Source organism: Anopheles cruzii, chromosome 2, assembly GCF_943734635.1.
Source record: "Anopheles cruzii chromosome 2, idAnoCruzAS_RS32_06, whole genome shotgun sequence".
Classification (NCBI taxonomy): domain Eukaryota; kingdom Metazoa; phylum Arthropoda; class Insecta; order Diptera; family Culicidae; genus Anopheles; species Anopheles cruzii.
This window is the reverse complement of record NC_069144.1, coordinates 27,340,153-27,356,745: the sequence shown is the minus strand read 5'-3', so window position 1 is coordinate 27,356,745 and position 16,593 is coordinate 27,340,153. Positions and strand designations below refer to the sequence as shown.

The following is a 16,593-nucleotide window of genomic DNA, read 5'->3' as shown; positions in this document are numbered from 1 at the left end:
CTATCAAACGGGTTCCGACGGGAAATGTGTGTGGGGGAGGACCCGCGTGCAGCCCGCGTGAGGGTGTGCGTGCACGTGTGAGTGTGGGTGCGTTGCTACGGTGCAGGGGGCGGTAGTGGCGGTTCGTTCACAGGCGGATAGGTCGCGTAGGTCGGATCCAATACCCGGAGGTCGGGGACAGCTTTCTGCTGGCGAGAAGCGGCGAAAGGACGTCGAGGAAGAGTTGTAGTAGGGTATCACCAACACTCTCTCACAGTAGAACACGCGGCCAAACTATTTTTGCTGCTGTTTCTCCTCCGGTACACTCACACTGTTTGGCCACGCGACCAGCGAAGCTGCTGCTGCTAGCAGAGCGAGAAAACGAAGAAGACACCGTTGGAGCTGTTGCGCTCCTCCTGGTTTTCGCCCTGGCTGACTGGCTGGTTGGTGTCTGCTACGTCACACAGCAAGCACCTTCCGTTCTTCACTACGGATTAACGGGCGCTAGCTCTACACAACCTTTGACCTATCGATGACGGATTCTTAGCTACTGCCCACTTTAAGCTGCTGACCACTTTCCCGGGGCCAGAGCTCACTGTTTGCTTTTTTCTTTGCTTTCTTTTTCAGCCCATCCGACAAACATATGCTTCCATGTTGCACCACTTTTAAGGCGTCACTTCAACGAACCCGACGACGAAAAAGACGAACTCTGGGCCGCTTTCGGCAGAGGCACCACGGTTTTAATTGTGGTGAAAATTTTAGAAAATGAAAAATCTACACACGCACACTACCACTCACAATGCTGGCGCTGGGCACCGAGAGACGGAACTTTTCCGTCCGACACAGCCGAAAGCATCCAACAGAATGGCCCCACCGTGGGCAGGCAATGCAAAGATGAATGAGTTTTGGGCCGAAAAAGCTCGTCTCGTCCTGTGGTGGAGACGCCTGGTGGATGGTGGCCTCCGGTGGCCATGCGCAGTTGAGATTCCCCCTCTCCTTCGCAATGGGCCCCAAAAGTGACGCTTCACTTTGGGGCGGGGAAGACGGGTCTTCTGCTGGTAAACATTCGCTTGTTGGTGTTCGTGCATGAAACCGAACCACGCGCCCGCGTGTATGTGTATGGGAGTATAGCTGTCAAACTCGAGCCTTTCCTTTCTCAGTAATCATTTCTGGTTGTCAGGTCTGTTATAAACTCATGTTGAGTACTTTAACTGTTACACTAATTTTATTGGCATTATGGGATTTTAAACCAACACGGAGGATGTTTGCCATGTTGACGTTTAGATGGCGCTTTCGAAGCACCACGCGCGCAATATAATCTAAAGCTAGTTTTAGATACGAAAAATGATCGCTCTACAAAAAAGTTCAACACCCATGTCATCACAAAGTAAACGAGCAATACAAAAAGGGCGCCATTTTTCGAAATAAAATTTGTTTCCGGTTTCTGTTTTATTGTTACAGCTCTCGTTTGTCACGCAGTGGTGTATCTGCGTGTGGTTTTGTTCCTCAAGGTCCACGTCACGCACTGATATTTTCTGTTCCTAACATCCCATCCATGTTCGCTGGGTTTCGGTTGACTCTATCCGTATGCCTTTCGAAGCGATTCACAATGGGATCTTTTTACAAAAAACAAACGCAAACACATTTTCTGCCCCACAGCAGCTTGGGAGCAAAAACAGGAGCCTTCGCCAACACAACTCGTACTCGTTTAGTGCTGCTTCGTACAGTGGAATGTATTTAAGTCATGCTTTAAAAATCAATGGAGCAATGTTTCCTTATCTTTTTCATATAAAAGCTTCGACACGTTGTTCCTCACAGGAATTGAGCCGCCTCCTGACGTCGTTGATTATGTGTAATATTCCATTTTTTGTGTATTTTCTTTCCGTTGCACGCTTCTCGATATCCGTGTCGTGTTTTCTACCTCGAATTTCGTAAAAGATATGTCGTTTATTGTGTATGCTGCTGCTCTGTGTGCCTGCAGATTATGTGTGCCACCATATCACACGTTGACGTGGATTTATATTTTCTGGTTTTATTGTGATATAATTATATACACATTTTAGCACTCCCGCTTACGCCCGGAGTATGGATACCTAACGGCACGAACCGTTATCGTTTTTGCGTTTATAGGATAGTTTTCGCTTCTCAGTTCGTATTAAAGTACATTTTGCCTCAATTGTGTCGCCTCTTACACACCGATAGTGTAGCCGGTCGTACCGTGCTACCTGTTTCGCTACGAGAACAAACTAAAAGTAGATTGGAAAAGATATCAGCTAATCATATAACATCGTTTGCGTTTTGGAAGCCTACGGTTGAAGGAGTTGTGTCATTGCGTTGAACCATTGTTTGGAAACCATTCGCTTTTCTTTGTAATTCACACTTCTTGATTGGTTAGTTGAGCTTCGCGTTCTATTCCATTGGCTTGGTAAGCTTTCCTCGGTCTCGTCATTCGTCTAACTTCGTTTCTTGCAGTTGTGTTGTGTTTGCTTGTTTTCTTTTCTTTTTTTGTAGAAGGCACATTAAGAGCAATGCGTGCGCATTCCTCTCTTCAAACATGACGGACATTCACGGTTTTTGTTAATCTATTTTTTACGTGTGTGTAACGTGTTGAGTGGAAGTAAGAGGATCCATAGATGCGGACGCGTTTCAATTGGAAACAAATCATTCACCTAACTTACGTCTGGCTAACTTTTAATAATTAAAAAACAATCTAAACAAACGGGTCCCATGTGGTGGTGGTGGGTTGGTGGTCAGTTCGATTGTAAGATGAACCATCGGCACATGCACCAAACCCGTGTTGGTTGAACGATTAACGATAGGAAACATTTAAGAAAAAAGGTCCTTGTGGTTCTTAGTTCAAATTTGTCGTTGCCTGTCGAACGATATGTGTTGCAGGTGGAAGAATAAGAAGAGCTCTTAGGTGTGGATCAGTTGCTATCATTGGTGATATTAATTGTTGCTGTTGCTAAAGTGACGATATGTTTCGGGGAACTTCTTATTTGTTACCGTTATTTGGAGTAAGAAATCATCTAAAAACTTGGATCTGAGTCTGATTTACAAAACAGGAACTCGGCTGCTGAGTAGAATGGAAGGTTGCTGGATTGTTGCTGACTTTTGTCCTCGTGTTCACTGCTTGTGGTTTTGGGCAGGTTTACTAGCAAAATACACGGCTATAGCCAATGGTGGCCGCTATATCGCTCGATATATTTTTGTTTTTTGATGCCATGCATACCGGAAGTGGCTGAACAACGGTGAGTTGCTTACATTGATATGTTTTTCATTCGTGTTTCGCTCGTCCGATTTTTACGGCCAAAAACTCTCCAAGCGACGTTTCGTTGTGTATACATTTTTTGAGCATATTCCGTTCCTCCTTCTGCTATTGCAACTGCTTGTTGTTCGTTGACGGAAACACAAATAACTAATGATAAGAAAAACTTCGAAAGGACGCCGATCCTAAGGTGAAGGGCAACTGGTGTCGTCTGGAACCGGTCTATCTTGCATACTCTCCGGACCACACCGGGGCACCCGGGGATCATCGTACGGATTGTCGTCTTTCGATCAACGTTTTTTGATGCGTTGCTCAGTGAGAAAGTGAGTGTTTGAAATCTTGAGTAGCTAAGTCTCGATGATTGTTGTGTTGAATTTCGTGTTGCTCTCGTCTGCATCGTTTAGTTCGCTTTCTGTCTCGTTTCTAAGTAGGCATTGCACACGGATTGACGCGCGCAATCGAATCGATTGCGCACCACATTTCGCACAGCTCGCTCGCTGTTGTATGGCAGTCAGTATAATGTAATGTGCAGTCACATTTCTTCGCTCACTAATATTTTCTCTATCAAAACAAACAAACAAACAAAGGTTACATTTTAAATAAAACAAACTCTCCGTCCCTCTTCGTTTTGTTTTCTTCTGCGCCACAGGGAGGACAGGACCGTCGGCCGGCTCGCTTCACAATAACTTATACTAAAAGACGACGGAAACCGGCGACACTGCTACGGTGTTGCAGCCGGGACTGAATTTAACTAAACTTGTCTTGGAATAAAACCGATTTCTGCCGTCCACTGACCGTCAAAGTTACAAAGTTTCGGTGTGTTTTCTGTTGTGTGCAGCACACTTTCTTAGTGTGGTTCGGCACGTTCGCTATTAACTATGTACAAACCGCCGCGGGAAAAAGTTTCCGGTTCGGTTCAGGTTCCACACTCCCCTCCGCGGCCCTCTTGTGGAAAGTCTTTCGTTTCCTCCTTTCTCTTTAAATATGCGCTGCCGCTGCTCCGGTGCATTTCTCTTGAAGATTTTGGCAAGTCAAGGGGGCGCGCGATCGGAGCGTAACTGAATGTTATTAACACTTATCGAACATCACATTATTTTAAACCTCAATTCCACTTGCGCGCCATTTTTTCGCTTCTTTTCCCGTGATCTACTCCGCGTGATTTTGTGCAACGACACGATCCGCTTCGATCGTCCGAAGGAGAAAGGGTGAGAGAGAGTGTATGAAACCTGCTTTGCTCGATCTCGAGGCGGTGCGGTTTCGAGAGCGCTCGAAAGCGCCCGAGCCAACTAGAGAAGTCTTAAGGAAGATGCTTCACCGTTGACGTTGATGTTGGGGATACGATGGTCTCTCGCCAATCTCTCGCCTGCCCGTTCTGCGGGCCACTCCACCGTCCCGACCTCAGTCGTTGGTCAGCCGAGTTTCACAGCTTGCTCGCGTCGTAGTTCTGGAAGTTCCACCGTTGCGCCTCGACCAGCGCATTGCAGTCCTGCATGATCAGCTTGTTCTTTGCCTCGTTGATCGCCAGACAGCGGTCGGAGGAACCGTGCCGCAGCAGGTGCGATTCGTCCGAGTAATTCCAGTACTGGTTGCCCCGAGAACCATGGCACGGGTACAGGACGACGTCATCGCCGGCATAGTCCAGGCACGCTTCGTCCCGCCGGATTTCGCCCGTTTTGCTCAGCATCCAGTACTGGATTTGGGAGTTAAGTGATGTGGGTGATTCAGGAAGGGAAGAGTAAGAAAAGAACAGCGTCATTACTGGTGCTCCGTCCCACGCGCGTGTGCCCACCCCGCCTGAGAGCACTCGTTTCGGTTCCGAGGTAACGTAACAAACGTTTTCAGTAGAAGAAAGGTTACATATGAAGAGAATTTCATTCGTTTCAGCCGCGTCGCGTATTTTTTGTCCCCATGTGGTGATTAGTGGTAGTTCCCGGTTCGGGGACGCCCCGCGACGTCCCGATCATCCCATGCATGTTTGTATGTATGTATGTGGCGTGTGTGTAGTTTTTTTCTTGTATATGAACCGAATAAGGGAAACGAAATGCAATATGCCAATGGGAACACCACTACGTACTCGGGAGAACATGTGTTGATCCGGTACGTCCCCAAAGATCTGCAAGTAGAGGATGTTGGCCAAAATGGTGGACACGAAAAAAAACAGATTATACCCAACTCGATTGTTCCAAAAAAGTGTGCGTGTTTGTGTGTTTGGTGTTTCGTGTGCGTTTTTTTGGGCGACAGTCTTTTGGACGCGGACACATGGACCCCGTATGAATGCTTGCCAATTTCCGAATCTGTGTGAGTGTAATGCTTATGTTGCTGATTGTTGGTTGTACGACGAAAGCACAAATGGCACGTCACAAATGAAATTCTCTTATACATATTACGCCGAGCCGAGATTGATCACTCGCTTACAGGAAGAGGACACTGTTGGGTTAATCTACTATCTGGTGGGGAGGGACACTGGACACCATACCACGCTAGCAAGTTGAGATGTGGGCAGGCTAGGCTAACATTGCACAACATTTCGTAGGAGAGGGTGTACGTTAAGCGAGAAAGAACAATTCGGAGCAACAACGTTCTCTATATTTACAGCGGGGAAGGGTTCACAGTTTACCAATCATCACCATACAGAAATTTAAGCTTCTAAATTCCTTCCCTTACTTTTGGGATCGCTTTTTTGACAGGGGTTTCACGAAAAACTTACAGTACAACGTGTCGAGTCGAGGGTTTATGCGCTGCTAGAACAAACAGAACTGATGAGACTGAATGCCAAAGTTGAAGAAAAAGGGTCCTTGTACAGCAGTGCGTAACATGGTCAAAAGAGCGTTGGGTCTAGTAGTAGTCTAGTTCGGTTCCGGGGTTTTAGGCTACCCGTCTTAGGTCACGGTCAAAAGAAGCCTGCTTTAGACGGCCGGCAGTCGTCACACGATAAGTGAATTTTATTAAAATGGTGGCTTTTAATTTTAATGGCTGGCCCCCGGGGTGGTGAGTTTGGAAAAGAAGAGAAACTGGTGATGCACAATCTACGTGTGATCTTTACTTGCTGGAGGTGGTGATCGCAACATGAGGGGCCACTGGCTAAGCGCTTCGTACCTAACCAGTCTAGGCTTTGCTGTTAAATGTGATGTTTTTTTTATCGAAACGAGTGGTGATGATGATACTACAAAATACGACTACGACTACGCGCCTGGAATCGGATACGGATCGTGGAGTGGAATCTAAAAGCGGCGCAGGCCGGCAATGTTTTTAAAGGTTAGTAAGCTCAGCTACAGCTATTTCTCCTTGTTAGCCTGGTTTGTTGTGGGTTCAGTTGAAGCGACAAATCTTACCGACGTTACGGGAATGTGGCCACAGACAGGTACAGAACTATGTGATACGATCATACCAAAGATTGTTATGTCTCTTCACCGAATGTGTTTTAAATAGCAATAGGCCGATAGGTCAGTGTTCAGTGTGTTGATGCCTTCCAAGTCCTTGTTACAAGCGTTCCCAGTGTGTCTGGTGTCCTGTGTTAGTGTCTGCTGTGTCACCAGCCCTGTTAATATGAACCGGCGAATGGGCCGGTAAAGTAAAGCCCCACGGTAAGAGAGAGGACAAGCCCGGCAGCGAGAGGGTGCGTTAGGGAGGCGTTGTAGAGAAGGAAAAAGGTCTCCGTGTTGCTGTGCGACAACGTGCGTTGGTGGTGGTGCTGGGGGGAGTGGTGTGTACAGTACCTGGTTACCGCCGGCCTGGTGGCAGGGCCAGACGCCCACCGGCGAATGCATGTCCTCGGGTTTAGCCGCCGAATCAATACACAAATGGGACCACTGGTTCCGGATCTGCTCGGTTTTTGTGTTTTTTGGCATGTTCGGTTCGAGTGCAGCCAATGGGCCATGGGCCAATGGCGGGCAAAAAGGAGTAGAATATAGAGGGTGCGGATATCGTTCAACGTGCAGGATAGTAGTAGTAGTAGTAGTACACAGTAGTACACAGTCAGAGTGGTGGAGATGTTGATGGTTGGTGTTGGTGTCAGTCACAGTTGGGTTCGTGGTGGGGGACAGTTCGCGCAATACACGGTTTTTCAACACACAATGGCACGTTGGGCGGAAAGAAAAGAAAGGAAAAGAAAACGATAAATCGATTAAACGACTGTAAAAGCAGCGATTTTAAACGAAAGACTTCGACGATCGTGTAAGCGAGGAACCCCGAGTGGTAAAAAAGAAAAAACCCCGATTTGACGACGATGACGACCCGGGATCGTGGATCGCGAGGTGGTGCTTGGTAATCTGCTTCCTCCAGGGCCCGCCCTCCATTCGTTACGTTACCCGTACGTGTGCCCGTAGGATCTCTGGAGGGTTCGAAGCGAATGAAAACGCTATTTACTTGATTGCCACCCTGGTTGTGGCACGGGTACAGGCCGACCGGTTTCCGCAGGTTCCTCTTGCCGCCCGGGGCATCCAGACAGGTGCGATTACCGTAACCCCTGTTCCTTACCTAATTCGGTTCGGTATCGGCCATCGGTTTAGGAGTTTTAGAAGTACATTGTTAGTGGCTGTCCGTAATTGGCTTGGCTTTGCCAAACTGGTTTCGAGACATCACCAATTGTTTTCACCCCCCAGGCGGAAACAATTGACAACAATCGAATCCGACCAGAAGCCCAACGTAACCGTTCATTACCTCGCCCGATGCTACCGCATCGCCCGGTACGAACAGCTCCGGGTAGATGTTGTCCAGATACCAGCGGAACGATTTGCAGTTCAGCTCGTCGCGCAGCTTCTTGCGCGAGCTCACGTCCCCGAAGTCACCCTTGTCGTTGCCGATCCGCTGGTAGTAGTACTGGGCGTACTCGTCCATCCACACCTCCGCCAGCCGGACCGAGTTGCGTTTGATCACATTGACGCCCGTTCGCCACTGTCGAAAGTATGTCCGATTAGTCCACTCCCGGTTAACGCGACCTCACGCGAGCGCGTACCTTGTATGGCGAGCGTTTCCGGAAGATGTGTCCCACGTGCGAACACGGAATAATCTCGAGCGATCCGCCACACATCCACGTCTTGAACGAGAGCTCCAGATTTTCGCCACCCCAAATGTCGAACCCGGAATCGTACGTGCCGAGCCGCTCGAAGAAGGCCCGATCGATGGCAAACAGACCACCGGCCATCGTCGGCGACCAGACGGGTTCAGCGGGGCTCTAGAAGAAGACGAGAAGGCGAGCACGGGGTTACTTTCGGATCGGATCACACTGTGGATCGTACCTTATGCTTCCGCTTTTCACGATCCGGCACCGCGTGCCAGTTGAACTGGAGGTTCCAGTCGAAGCCACCGACGTTGACACCGCCCGAATCGCGGTAGTGGTACTCCATCGTGTTGTCGTCGATCACGTCGATCACCGGGCAGACCACCGTCGTCGAGTTGCGTGCGATACGGTCCAGAAGCGGTTCCAACCATCCTACGAATGCCAAGACCAAGAGACGCGTGAGATCAACTGTTTCGGGCGGAGTTAAGCGGAGGCTCACGAAGGACTACCCACCGACGGTGCATTCACAGTGCGAATCGAGGTACGTCAGAACCGGTGCGGTCGCGTGACGGGCCCCGAGTAACCGGGCACGGATCAGACCCTCGCGTTTGCTCGCCCGAACGATCTTCACCCGCGGGTAGGCCAGGAAGTATTCCTCCAGCTGCTTTTGTGTGTGCGCTGGAAGCCAAAAAAGGGTGCAGTTAGAACCGGGGCCATCAATGTCACTTATTCGATTCACATTCACTTACGCATGTCGGAGAAATCGTCGACCAGGATGACTTCCTTCACCAGATGTTCGGGGGAGCGATCGAGCACCGAGTGCACGGTGCGGAGTAGCACCGACCACGCCTCGTTGTGGAAACAGATGATGACCGACGTCGGTGGCAGATCGTCCCGGTAGCGGTTCGGTTCCTTGCACCACGCGTCCCGCGGGTCCGGCAGCGTGCGCCGGATCGAGATCATGTCCGCCACGTACTGGTTGAATGCGTTGTTGGCCCAACCTTCGTCGACCAGCTTTTTGACGTCCGGCGACAGCTCCTTCGGTAGGACGACGGGCTTACCGAGCTCACCGGGACCATCGGGAGCGGGCGGTGCAATAACACCGGGGAGTTGTAGAGCTAAAAAGGGGGGCAAGAGCATAACATTACGGGCGTTAGATCCAAGGATGGGAGCGCCACTATCTGTAGCTTTCTCCAGCTTACCACCACCACCACCCGGTGAGTTCTCCGGCCCCCGGCTCGGCTTCGACGGAACGTGCTTGGCCACCGTCTTCAGCACCGGTGGCTCCTCCAGATCGACTTCTCGCTCGTCCACCAGCTCGTTGCGGTCCACAAACTTCACGTCCCGCTGCTGCTGCTGCTGCTGGTCGTCTTCCGGTTCCGGCTCGTCGGGCTGTTCGGCCGGTTCGGGCCGGTTCGCGTCCTGCCGGGCGTTTTCCATGAACTGATTGAACCGATTCCGGATGCCCTCGAGGGCTAACCGGCGCGGTGGCTCATACTCGGACCCTGCTCCTGCTCCAACACCGGCGGCCGATCCGCTACCGCTACCACTCGGGCCCGTGGCCGTTGCGCGGCTCCCGTCGTCCGAGTACAATACGAAAACGGCCATAAACCAGAGCACCCCGCAGACGGCCGCCAGCTTCAGGAACGAGGATCTCCGCCGACCGAGTAGGGCCATTTTGTTTGAGGATTTGGTGGATGACGGGTTGCCTGATGGATTTTTACTTTCGTTGGCGTTTACTAACGCTAAAATATCACAACTCGTGTCGTTGTGAGGAGCAGCGTTTCGGTGGTTACGTTCTCGTTAACGTACGGGCGTAACGACGCTCACGCACACGGCATCACTGGCTTGGCCAGGCGATGATATGTGTTGTTGTTTGGACACTTTTTTGTGTTCGGCGCCTATTTCGGCGGAGAGTGTAAATAAGTTCACCGTTTAGCACGTTGTGGTCGTCATTTGGCAATCACTTTGCTGTTGCTTCGCTGGACCGTCCAGGCAAAAGGTTGATGATGCATCGGTTGCTCTGCGTCTCGCTGATATGTCGCAATTTCTGCCAATAAAAAGATGTGAACAACGGGCGTATTAATAAAACATTCATGCAGCGTTACGGGGCCACGTATCGTGCGATGCGTTTCCGTGCCACGCGGTTACGGTGACCTACACCCAGCGCCCGGGTTTTGTGGGCCGCCTCTCCCAAGAATGCCCACGAAGATTTCACGCATCAACGCGTGCGCCACACGAAGCCGGACGAAGCCCAAAGGCCAAAAGCCGGGGCCGATGGCGTCACCCAGCGCGGCGCTTGCATGCTTCGGTTGGCACCGATTCCAACCGCCCCACAACAAACGAAAGTTTATTTTCCCACCAGCCCCGGGGAATGCGCCGCCGCCAAGGGTCATCGCCGCCGCCGCCGGTGCACCGGTTCGAAAACAATAGAAACGCATCTTTAAGGGCCGGGGGCGCGCAGTTGCGCAATCCGTTAGCGCGGGTTTCGCGCATATGAAACTGAAAGTCTTCTCCACCGGTCGCGGGCGCGGCACACATAAAATTAAAGTACCAAGAATCGGTGCCCAAAGGCCCCCCAGAATGGATGCAGCAAGTGCCGGCCTCTGACACACTCAATCTCAAGACCACGCTGACGTCCATTTTGCGCCCCATCGTGACACTTCCGTGCGATCGTGTCTTCGATATTCCCCAGCAGCCCAGCCCAGCGCCCTAATGGTGACGCGGGTAGCATAAAGAGGGCCAAATTACATAATTGCTACCCGGGCCGGAGAAATCCGAAGTCGACCGAACCAAGGGAGCTGCGCGCCCGTCCCAACAACAATCATAATCATCGGGTTATGCGAACCCCGTGAGGCGCTCCGGTGGTAATAAGACCGGCGATGATGGAGTCTGCAAATTGATACCTTCCCCCACCCCCACGGGGTGGCCATTGATCACAATGGAACGAGCGTTTTCGCAAGACGGGAGCAATTTTCGGGATCTGGTTACAGCGTGATATCGCTGCCCTGATTTTATTACTTAATGCCGCACACACTTCCTGTTCCGGTAAACCAGCCTCCGTGAAGCCCGACCATCCCGAATTAGCGTGTTGCGGGGATTGGTGCAAACAATGCTCCCCAAAAGAAATACTGTCGCTTAATAAAAGTAAAAGCGCAGCTTCGGTGGTTGCTATGATTTGGCTTTTGGTTCCACCAGCCAGGGCAGGGGTCCTTAGTCGTTGTTAGTCACCCGAAAAGGGGATGTGATTTGATTGCGCGACACGCAACTGACAGCCGGCCCGTGATAGGAAATTGCTCTTCACGCCCGTGGCTGCAACTCCCGAGCGCCCGTCAAAGGTCAGCAGAAGACGGACGGTGCGTTCTGTTTTCCTTCGTCGTCATCGCCCGACCGGGAAAGGAACACGAAACCACGGTTACTATGGCAACGGCGGTCCGGCTCCGGTGAAAACAATGATCATATAATTATGAGAGATGAGATTGAAAGTTATGCCGAGGCTGGCCCACGGTTCCTTTGGGAACGTTTGTTGATACACCAAACCCACGCCAGAGCGCCATAAATTTCTGTTTGGCGGTGGTATTTTTATTTTCTCCCGGCGCATTTTTCGGGGGCGCTCGAAAAGAGTGAAATTACCGCTTCTTCACAGCGGAGCGGAACGGAGAGCGTTTTGTTGCAGGAAAACGATAGTGTGTATTTGTTCCCCCCGACAAACAATGGGGGGCCCCCGACAGAAAAGAGGAATTTGTGCGGTGTCATTTGGTGGATTGTTTGTTTGTTTTACTCCAATTGGCCGCCGGGCGATCTCTTCCCCGGGTTGGATTCGACCAATTGCTTTCCGGTTGCCGACTGTGCTGCCTCTCATTGAATCAGTTACATGCAAATACACCGAGCGAGAGGCCCAAATTGTAGGTTATGTTTCTCCTGCACGTAATTGAACCGTCTTTAAATCTGGTTCGGTTCGGTGGGTTCAGTTTGAACTCTTGTCGACGGTCCGGCGACGACGGTACGATGAGAATCGGCCTTCGGTGCCGCGGTAATTTCCCATGAGAGAAGAAGACTCTGTGCGTGCTGCGGGAAAACCCATTTCGGTAGCCGAAAATTATCGCCTCCATGGGCCACCGGCGGAGGCAACCTATGGAGGTCTGACCCTTCACCTCGACTCGACGAAGATGATGGTTGTGGCCTTCGGCAAGGGGGACCTGTCTCGAACGCAGCACACATACGTCACACTCCCCGGTGGCCGGTGATGGCGTGGATTTTTGGTGCTGCCAAAAATTGCCCCAAATCCACGAACGCGCGCGCCGCTTCTAAGGACAAGGCTGTGGGAAATCAAACCGGAGCCGCGCGAGGAGCGAGAGACCTCGAAACGTGCGGTTTCATTACCGTGTATGTGTGTGGGCACTCGGTAATGCTCCGGGGGGCCTATTTTAATGGGCACCTAGCCGTGCGCTGGTTTGGCCATTTTCGGCACCGTTTTTCTTCGAACCGGGTATTGTAATGAGTTTGCCTGTTGGGCGCTCTTGCGTAGGCAAATACATAATTCCACTTCAATGTCAAGTGTGTATTCGGTAATTTATCTTGTGCCCGAAAATGGGCACCCAAAATCGATCCACAACGCAAACACAAAATGGTGCAGCCAAACCATTTAACTTCGGTGTCTCATGTCGATCATCTTTCGATCATCAATCGTCAGATCGGGCGGGCACCGATTTGTGTTTCCCATCCCATACATTTGGCGCCTCAAATGGTGGGTTAACAGATTACTAATAACAATAAACCAGTGCGCTGCAATTACAGAATGAGCCAATTATCAAGGCTCAACACATTCGGCTGGGGGGCCATACAAATAATCAACACTAAACTATCGACAATTGTAGCGAATCAATTAAGCCGATCGATAGCCCCAACTGGATCCATGGGGCTGGCGCGCCTTTTTTGTGGGTCGCCCCATCCGTCAATTGCCATCCATTTTCGCCGTGAATCGGAATGCGCAGAAAAAAAAACATCAGCCAAAGTGGTTAATAAGCACACCACCCGAGCAGACGCGGGCTTTCGAGAAAGCTTCTGAACAACGAAAAAAAACCGCATGCCACACTCTCGTCTCCGTTTTTAAATTATGCTGATGATGGCGGCTTATAACACGTATCATTTGTTGTGTTGAGGCAAAACAGAAAAATGCTCAAAATGGCGCGAAAAAAACCGTTTAATTAATGCCGCAAAAATACGCTTTTGGGTTCGTCGATTAGGCAGACGCATATAAACTTTACGGTATCGGGCTCATAAAACGCGTCGCGCAAAAGTGCATATAAATCGCGAAGAAAACGAAATTCGCAGACGTTGGGATGATCTAACCGGACACGTCGTGCCCGCCAAGCGATTAGCTCCCGGCACTGCGATGGCGTAATCAAAGCCGATTACAAACGCCTGCCCGCCTGCGAGACAAAAGACGGCACACGACCGACCCGCGAACCGGACAGAGAAGTGAGAAAAGTGCCGAAGAAAACACCATGACCAGCGGCGGCGGCGGAGCACAAAAACTGGCCACAACCGAAATCAATAATTCACACGGTCTCTCGGCCACGGGCGACTTTAATCGGCGCGTCTCTCGCGACCCGCGAACCGCCGGGGCGTTGATGTTATTAATTATGGATCGCTGCTGCTGCTGCCGCTGCCGGGTTTTCCATAATTTCCTTCGTGTGGCGCACGGTCGCGGATTTTTGCATTTTTCATCGGACACTCATTAAAGCGATTCCGAAAACGCCAATCTTCTAATTTGGGTTCGGTGTTTGGCCGCCAACCGGCCAATTACTGCGAGAGCCTTACACCGACCAATTGCGACGAATCATCGGTGATTTCCGTGAATTCGATTTGTCCGTGCCGCGTCATCGACGAGGAAGTCGACTGTTTAGAGGCCGCGGCGGCCTCTCGACCGTGAAGACGAGCTTTCTTGACCCGCCTCTTTCCGTCGAGTTGCGGTGGGGGCTTCACCTGTTTCCCACACTTTTCGGCCCCCCGGGGGGGCCACGGCTGCTAAGGCCAAGCACACCGCAAACGGAAGAAGAACTTTCATTTTCATTGCAACTGCACTTTTCTTTGACACCACCGGGAGAGTGTCCAATCGGCACCGGCGGAACCGATACGGAAACGTGGAGCTGCCTTTTTATGCGCGCCCTCACACGGTGGGGCAGCAGCTCATAAACGAAAAGTGAATGTCGGGTGACGACGACGACGACGGGTGCGATGGGTTTCTGGTGGCTGGCATTTCCAACCGGCCTGTGGGAGCTCGGGAAGATGGCCAGTGAAGATGCATGCACCAGGACACTAACGAAACCGCCGGCAACGGCAAAAATAGCCCCTTAAAGTCGCCGGGCCCGCTGGGAGATGTGGTCCAGAATGTGGCATGCCCGTCACATACGACTTGGCGCAAAGCGTCGGCCGTACGCGCTCGGCCATAAAGAAGTACGAGGTGTGTTCAAAAAGTACTGATAATTTTGGATTTAAAAGGGGCTACGTATGTTCGATTTTGGTGATGAGTTCGGCCATTTTGAATAATCAGTTTATTTTTTACAGGCGTTTTGCTTAAACACGATTTGGCTCATCTTCGATGCCGTCTTTATCTCCTTAATGCCGTCTTTATCTCCGTAGCGTAGCGTCGTCCTATCATGCTCTTCTTCAGTTTCCGGAGCAAGAAAAAGTAACAGGGGGCCAGAGATCTGTGGAATGCGGTGGCATTGGCATCATCAGAGTGTTGTTTTGGCAGAAAAATTCTCGCAGAAAGCACGATGTGTTAGCAGGAACGCAACACGTAATTTTAGGTTTCCCACAAATCCGGGCATTTGTGACGGATTGCTTCGGGCAAATTGCGCATAACTTGTAGTAAATATTCTTTATTGGCCGTTCTATCCTTGGGCAAAAACTCATGATGCACCACGACCCTGCAATCGAAGAAAACTGTAAACAAAACTGTTCACATTCGAGCAAACTTGGCTTTTCGACGTTCACATCTTCTCGTGAAACAATTTTGAGCCACCGATAAGCGCTGCTTTTGGTCTTAATAGCTTCACCATAAGCCACAGTCAACATTTCGCTTGCGTCCGCGCACTTTATTTCCTTTTCTTAACAAAATTTGATAAAGATTCTTTGCCATCCATTTTTTGGAGAAGATAAAAATCGAAGATGAGCCAAAACACGTCCAAGCAAAACAGCTGTCAAAAATTGACTGATTACTCAAAATGGCCGAACTTTTTATCATAATTCGTTGACATGTGTAGCAACATAACGCGACAAAAAAATCGCGACATAACGCAACAAACGCGAAAATCGGACACACGTAGCCCGCGGAAATGCAAAATTATCAGTACTTTTTGAAGACACCTCGTATGTCGAGTGCGCGCATACCGCGGTGATATTTTCTGCACATAAAAATTACTTGACCGAAGCCCAGTGGAGACCGCCACATTTTGCGCCATGTTTTTGCTCGAATTCCGATTCCATCGCACGTACCGTCGGTTCCGTCGGAGAATGCGCGCACACGGACCGTGTGCTTTATGGACCCGGAACCCATCGGGCGGACGCAGGAATTGGGACCGGTGCCGGTGTCGGCGCCTTCGGAGAGGAACCTCGGACCTCTGGGGAATCACCACCTTCTTTTTGGAGTGTGTTGGAGCAAACGAAGGGCTGGTTGGTGCCGGCACCGAAGTGCACCGATTTTTCGACCACAGCCAAGCCCAAAAAAAGCCACCTTTTGGGAGACGCATTTTCCACGCCTGAGAGATGAAGTGAAGAAAGTAAAAGTACCGCACCACGCGTGCCCGGTCGTCACGCGTACGATCAATGAGACGCTCCGAGGGGTCTCGAGAGCGAAGATGATGCTCCTCGAACACGATGGCCCCGGCCATCTAGAGATTGGCCATTACCGGGTCGTTTAGCTTCGGTTTTAGGAATTCGGTTGTCCATGTTGGCGGTGGGTTGGCTGGCGATTGTTGTCGCCCCGTTTTAGAAAGTTACCATCCCTCGAACCCCAACGGTGCATTCCACGGACCGCGTGTTGCTCATCGATTCGCCTGCTCTCCGGTGCTGATGCTGGGCACTCCGTGACCGCGCTCCGTTGGGCGATTAATTGGGGCCTCTTAACTGCTCTTTCGGAGAAGTTCACAAATTAGTCACAAACCCCGGCCGGACCCCGGAACGATTGAAAGTAAATTAAAAGTAGCAAAAACCAGGCGGACGAACCGCGAAGCGCCATTATCAATCCTCTGCGCGAAAGCGGCGGGTGGATTAAGTCACCCACGATCACCCCATTTACATATCCACTTTCGGTGGAAGATCCCACCATTCCGATCCATTT

The 16,593-nt window shown here is 50.8% G+C and overlaps 1 protein-coding gene across 1 annotated transcript; it reads right to left on the bottom strand.

Moving 5' to 3' along the window:
* Positions 1 to 4,470: 4,470 nt before the first annotated feature.
* Positions 4,471 to 9,923, bottom strand: LOC128269167 (putative polypeptide N-acetylgalactosaminyltransferase 9). Its single transcript, XM_053006550.1, has 8 exons — positions 9,452 to 9,923; positions 8,996 to 9,364; positions 8,760 to 8,924; positions 8,485 to 8,678; positions 8,202 to 8,420; positions 7,907 to 8,140; positions 7,613 to 7,723; positions 4,471 to 4,937 (listed from the first exon to the last, which is right to left on the bottom strand). The coding sequence occupies exons 1-8, from the start codon at positions 9,921 to 9,923 to the stop codon at positions 4,668 to 4,670; spliced, it is 2,034 nt and encodes a 677-aa protein (XP_052862510.1). The 3' UTR covers positions 4,471 to 4,667.
* Positions 9,924 to 16,593: the final 6,670 nt, after the last annotated feature.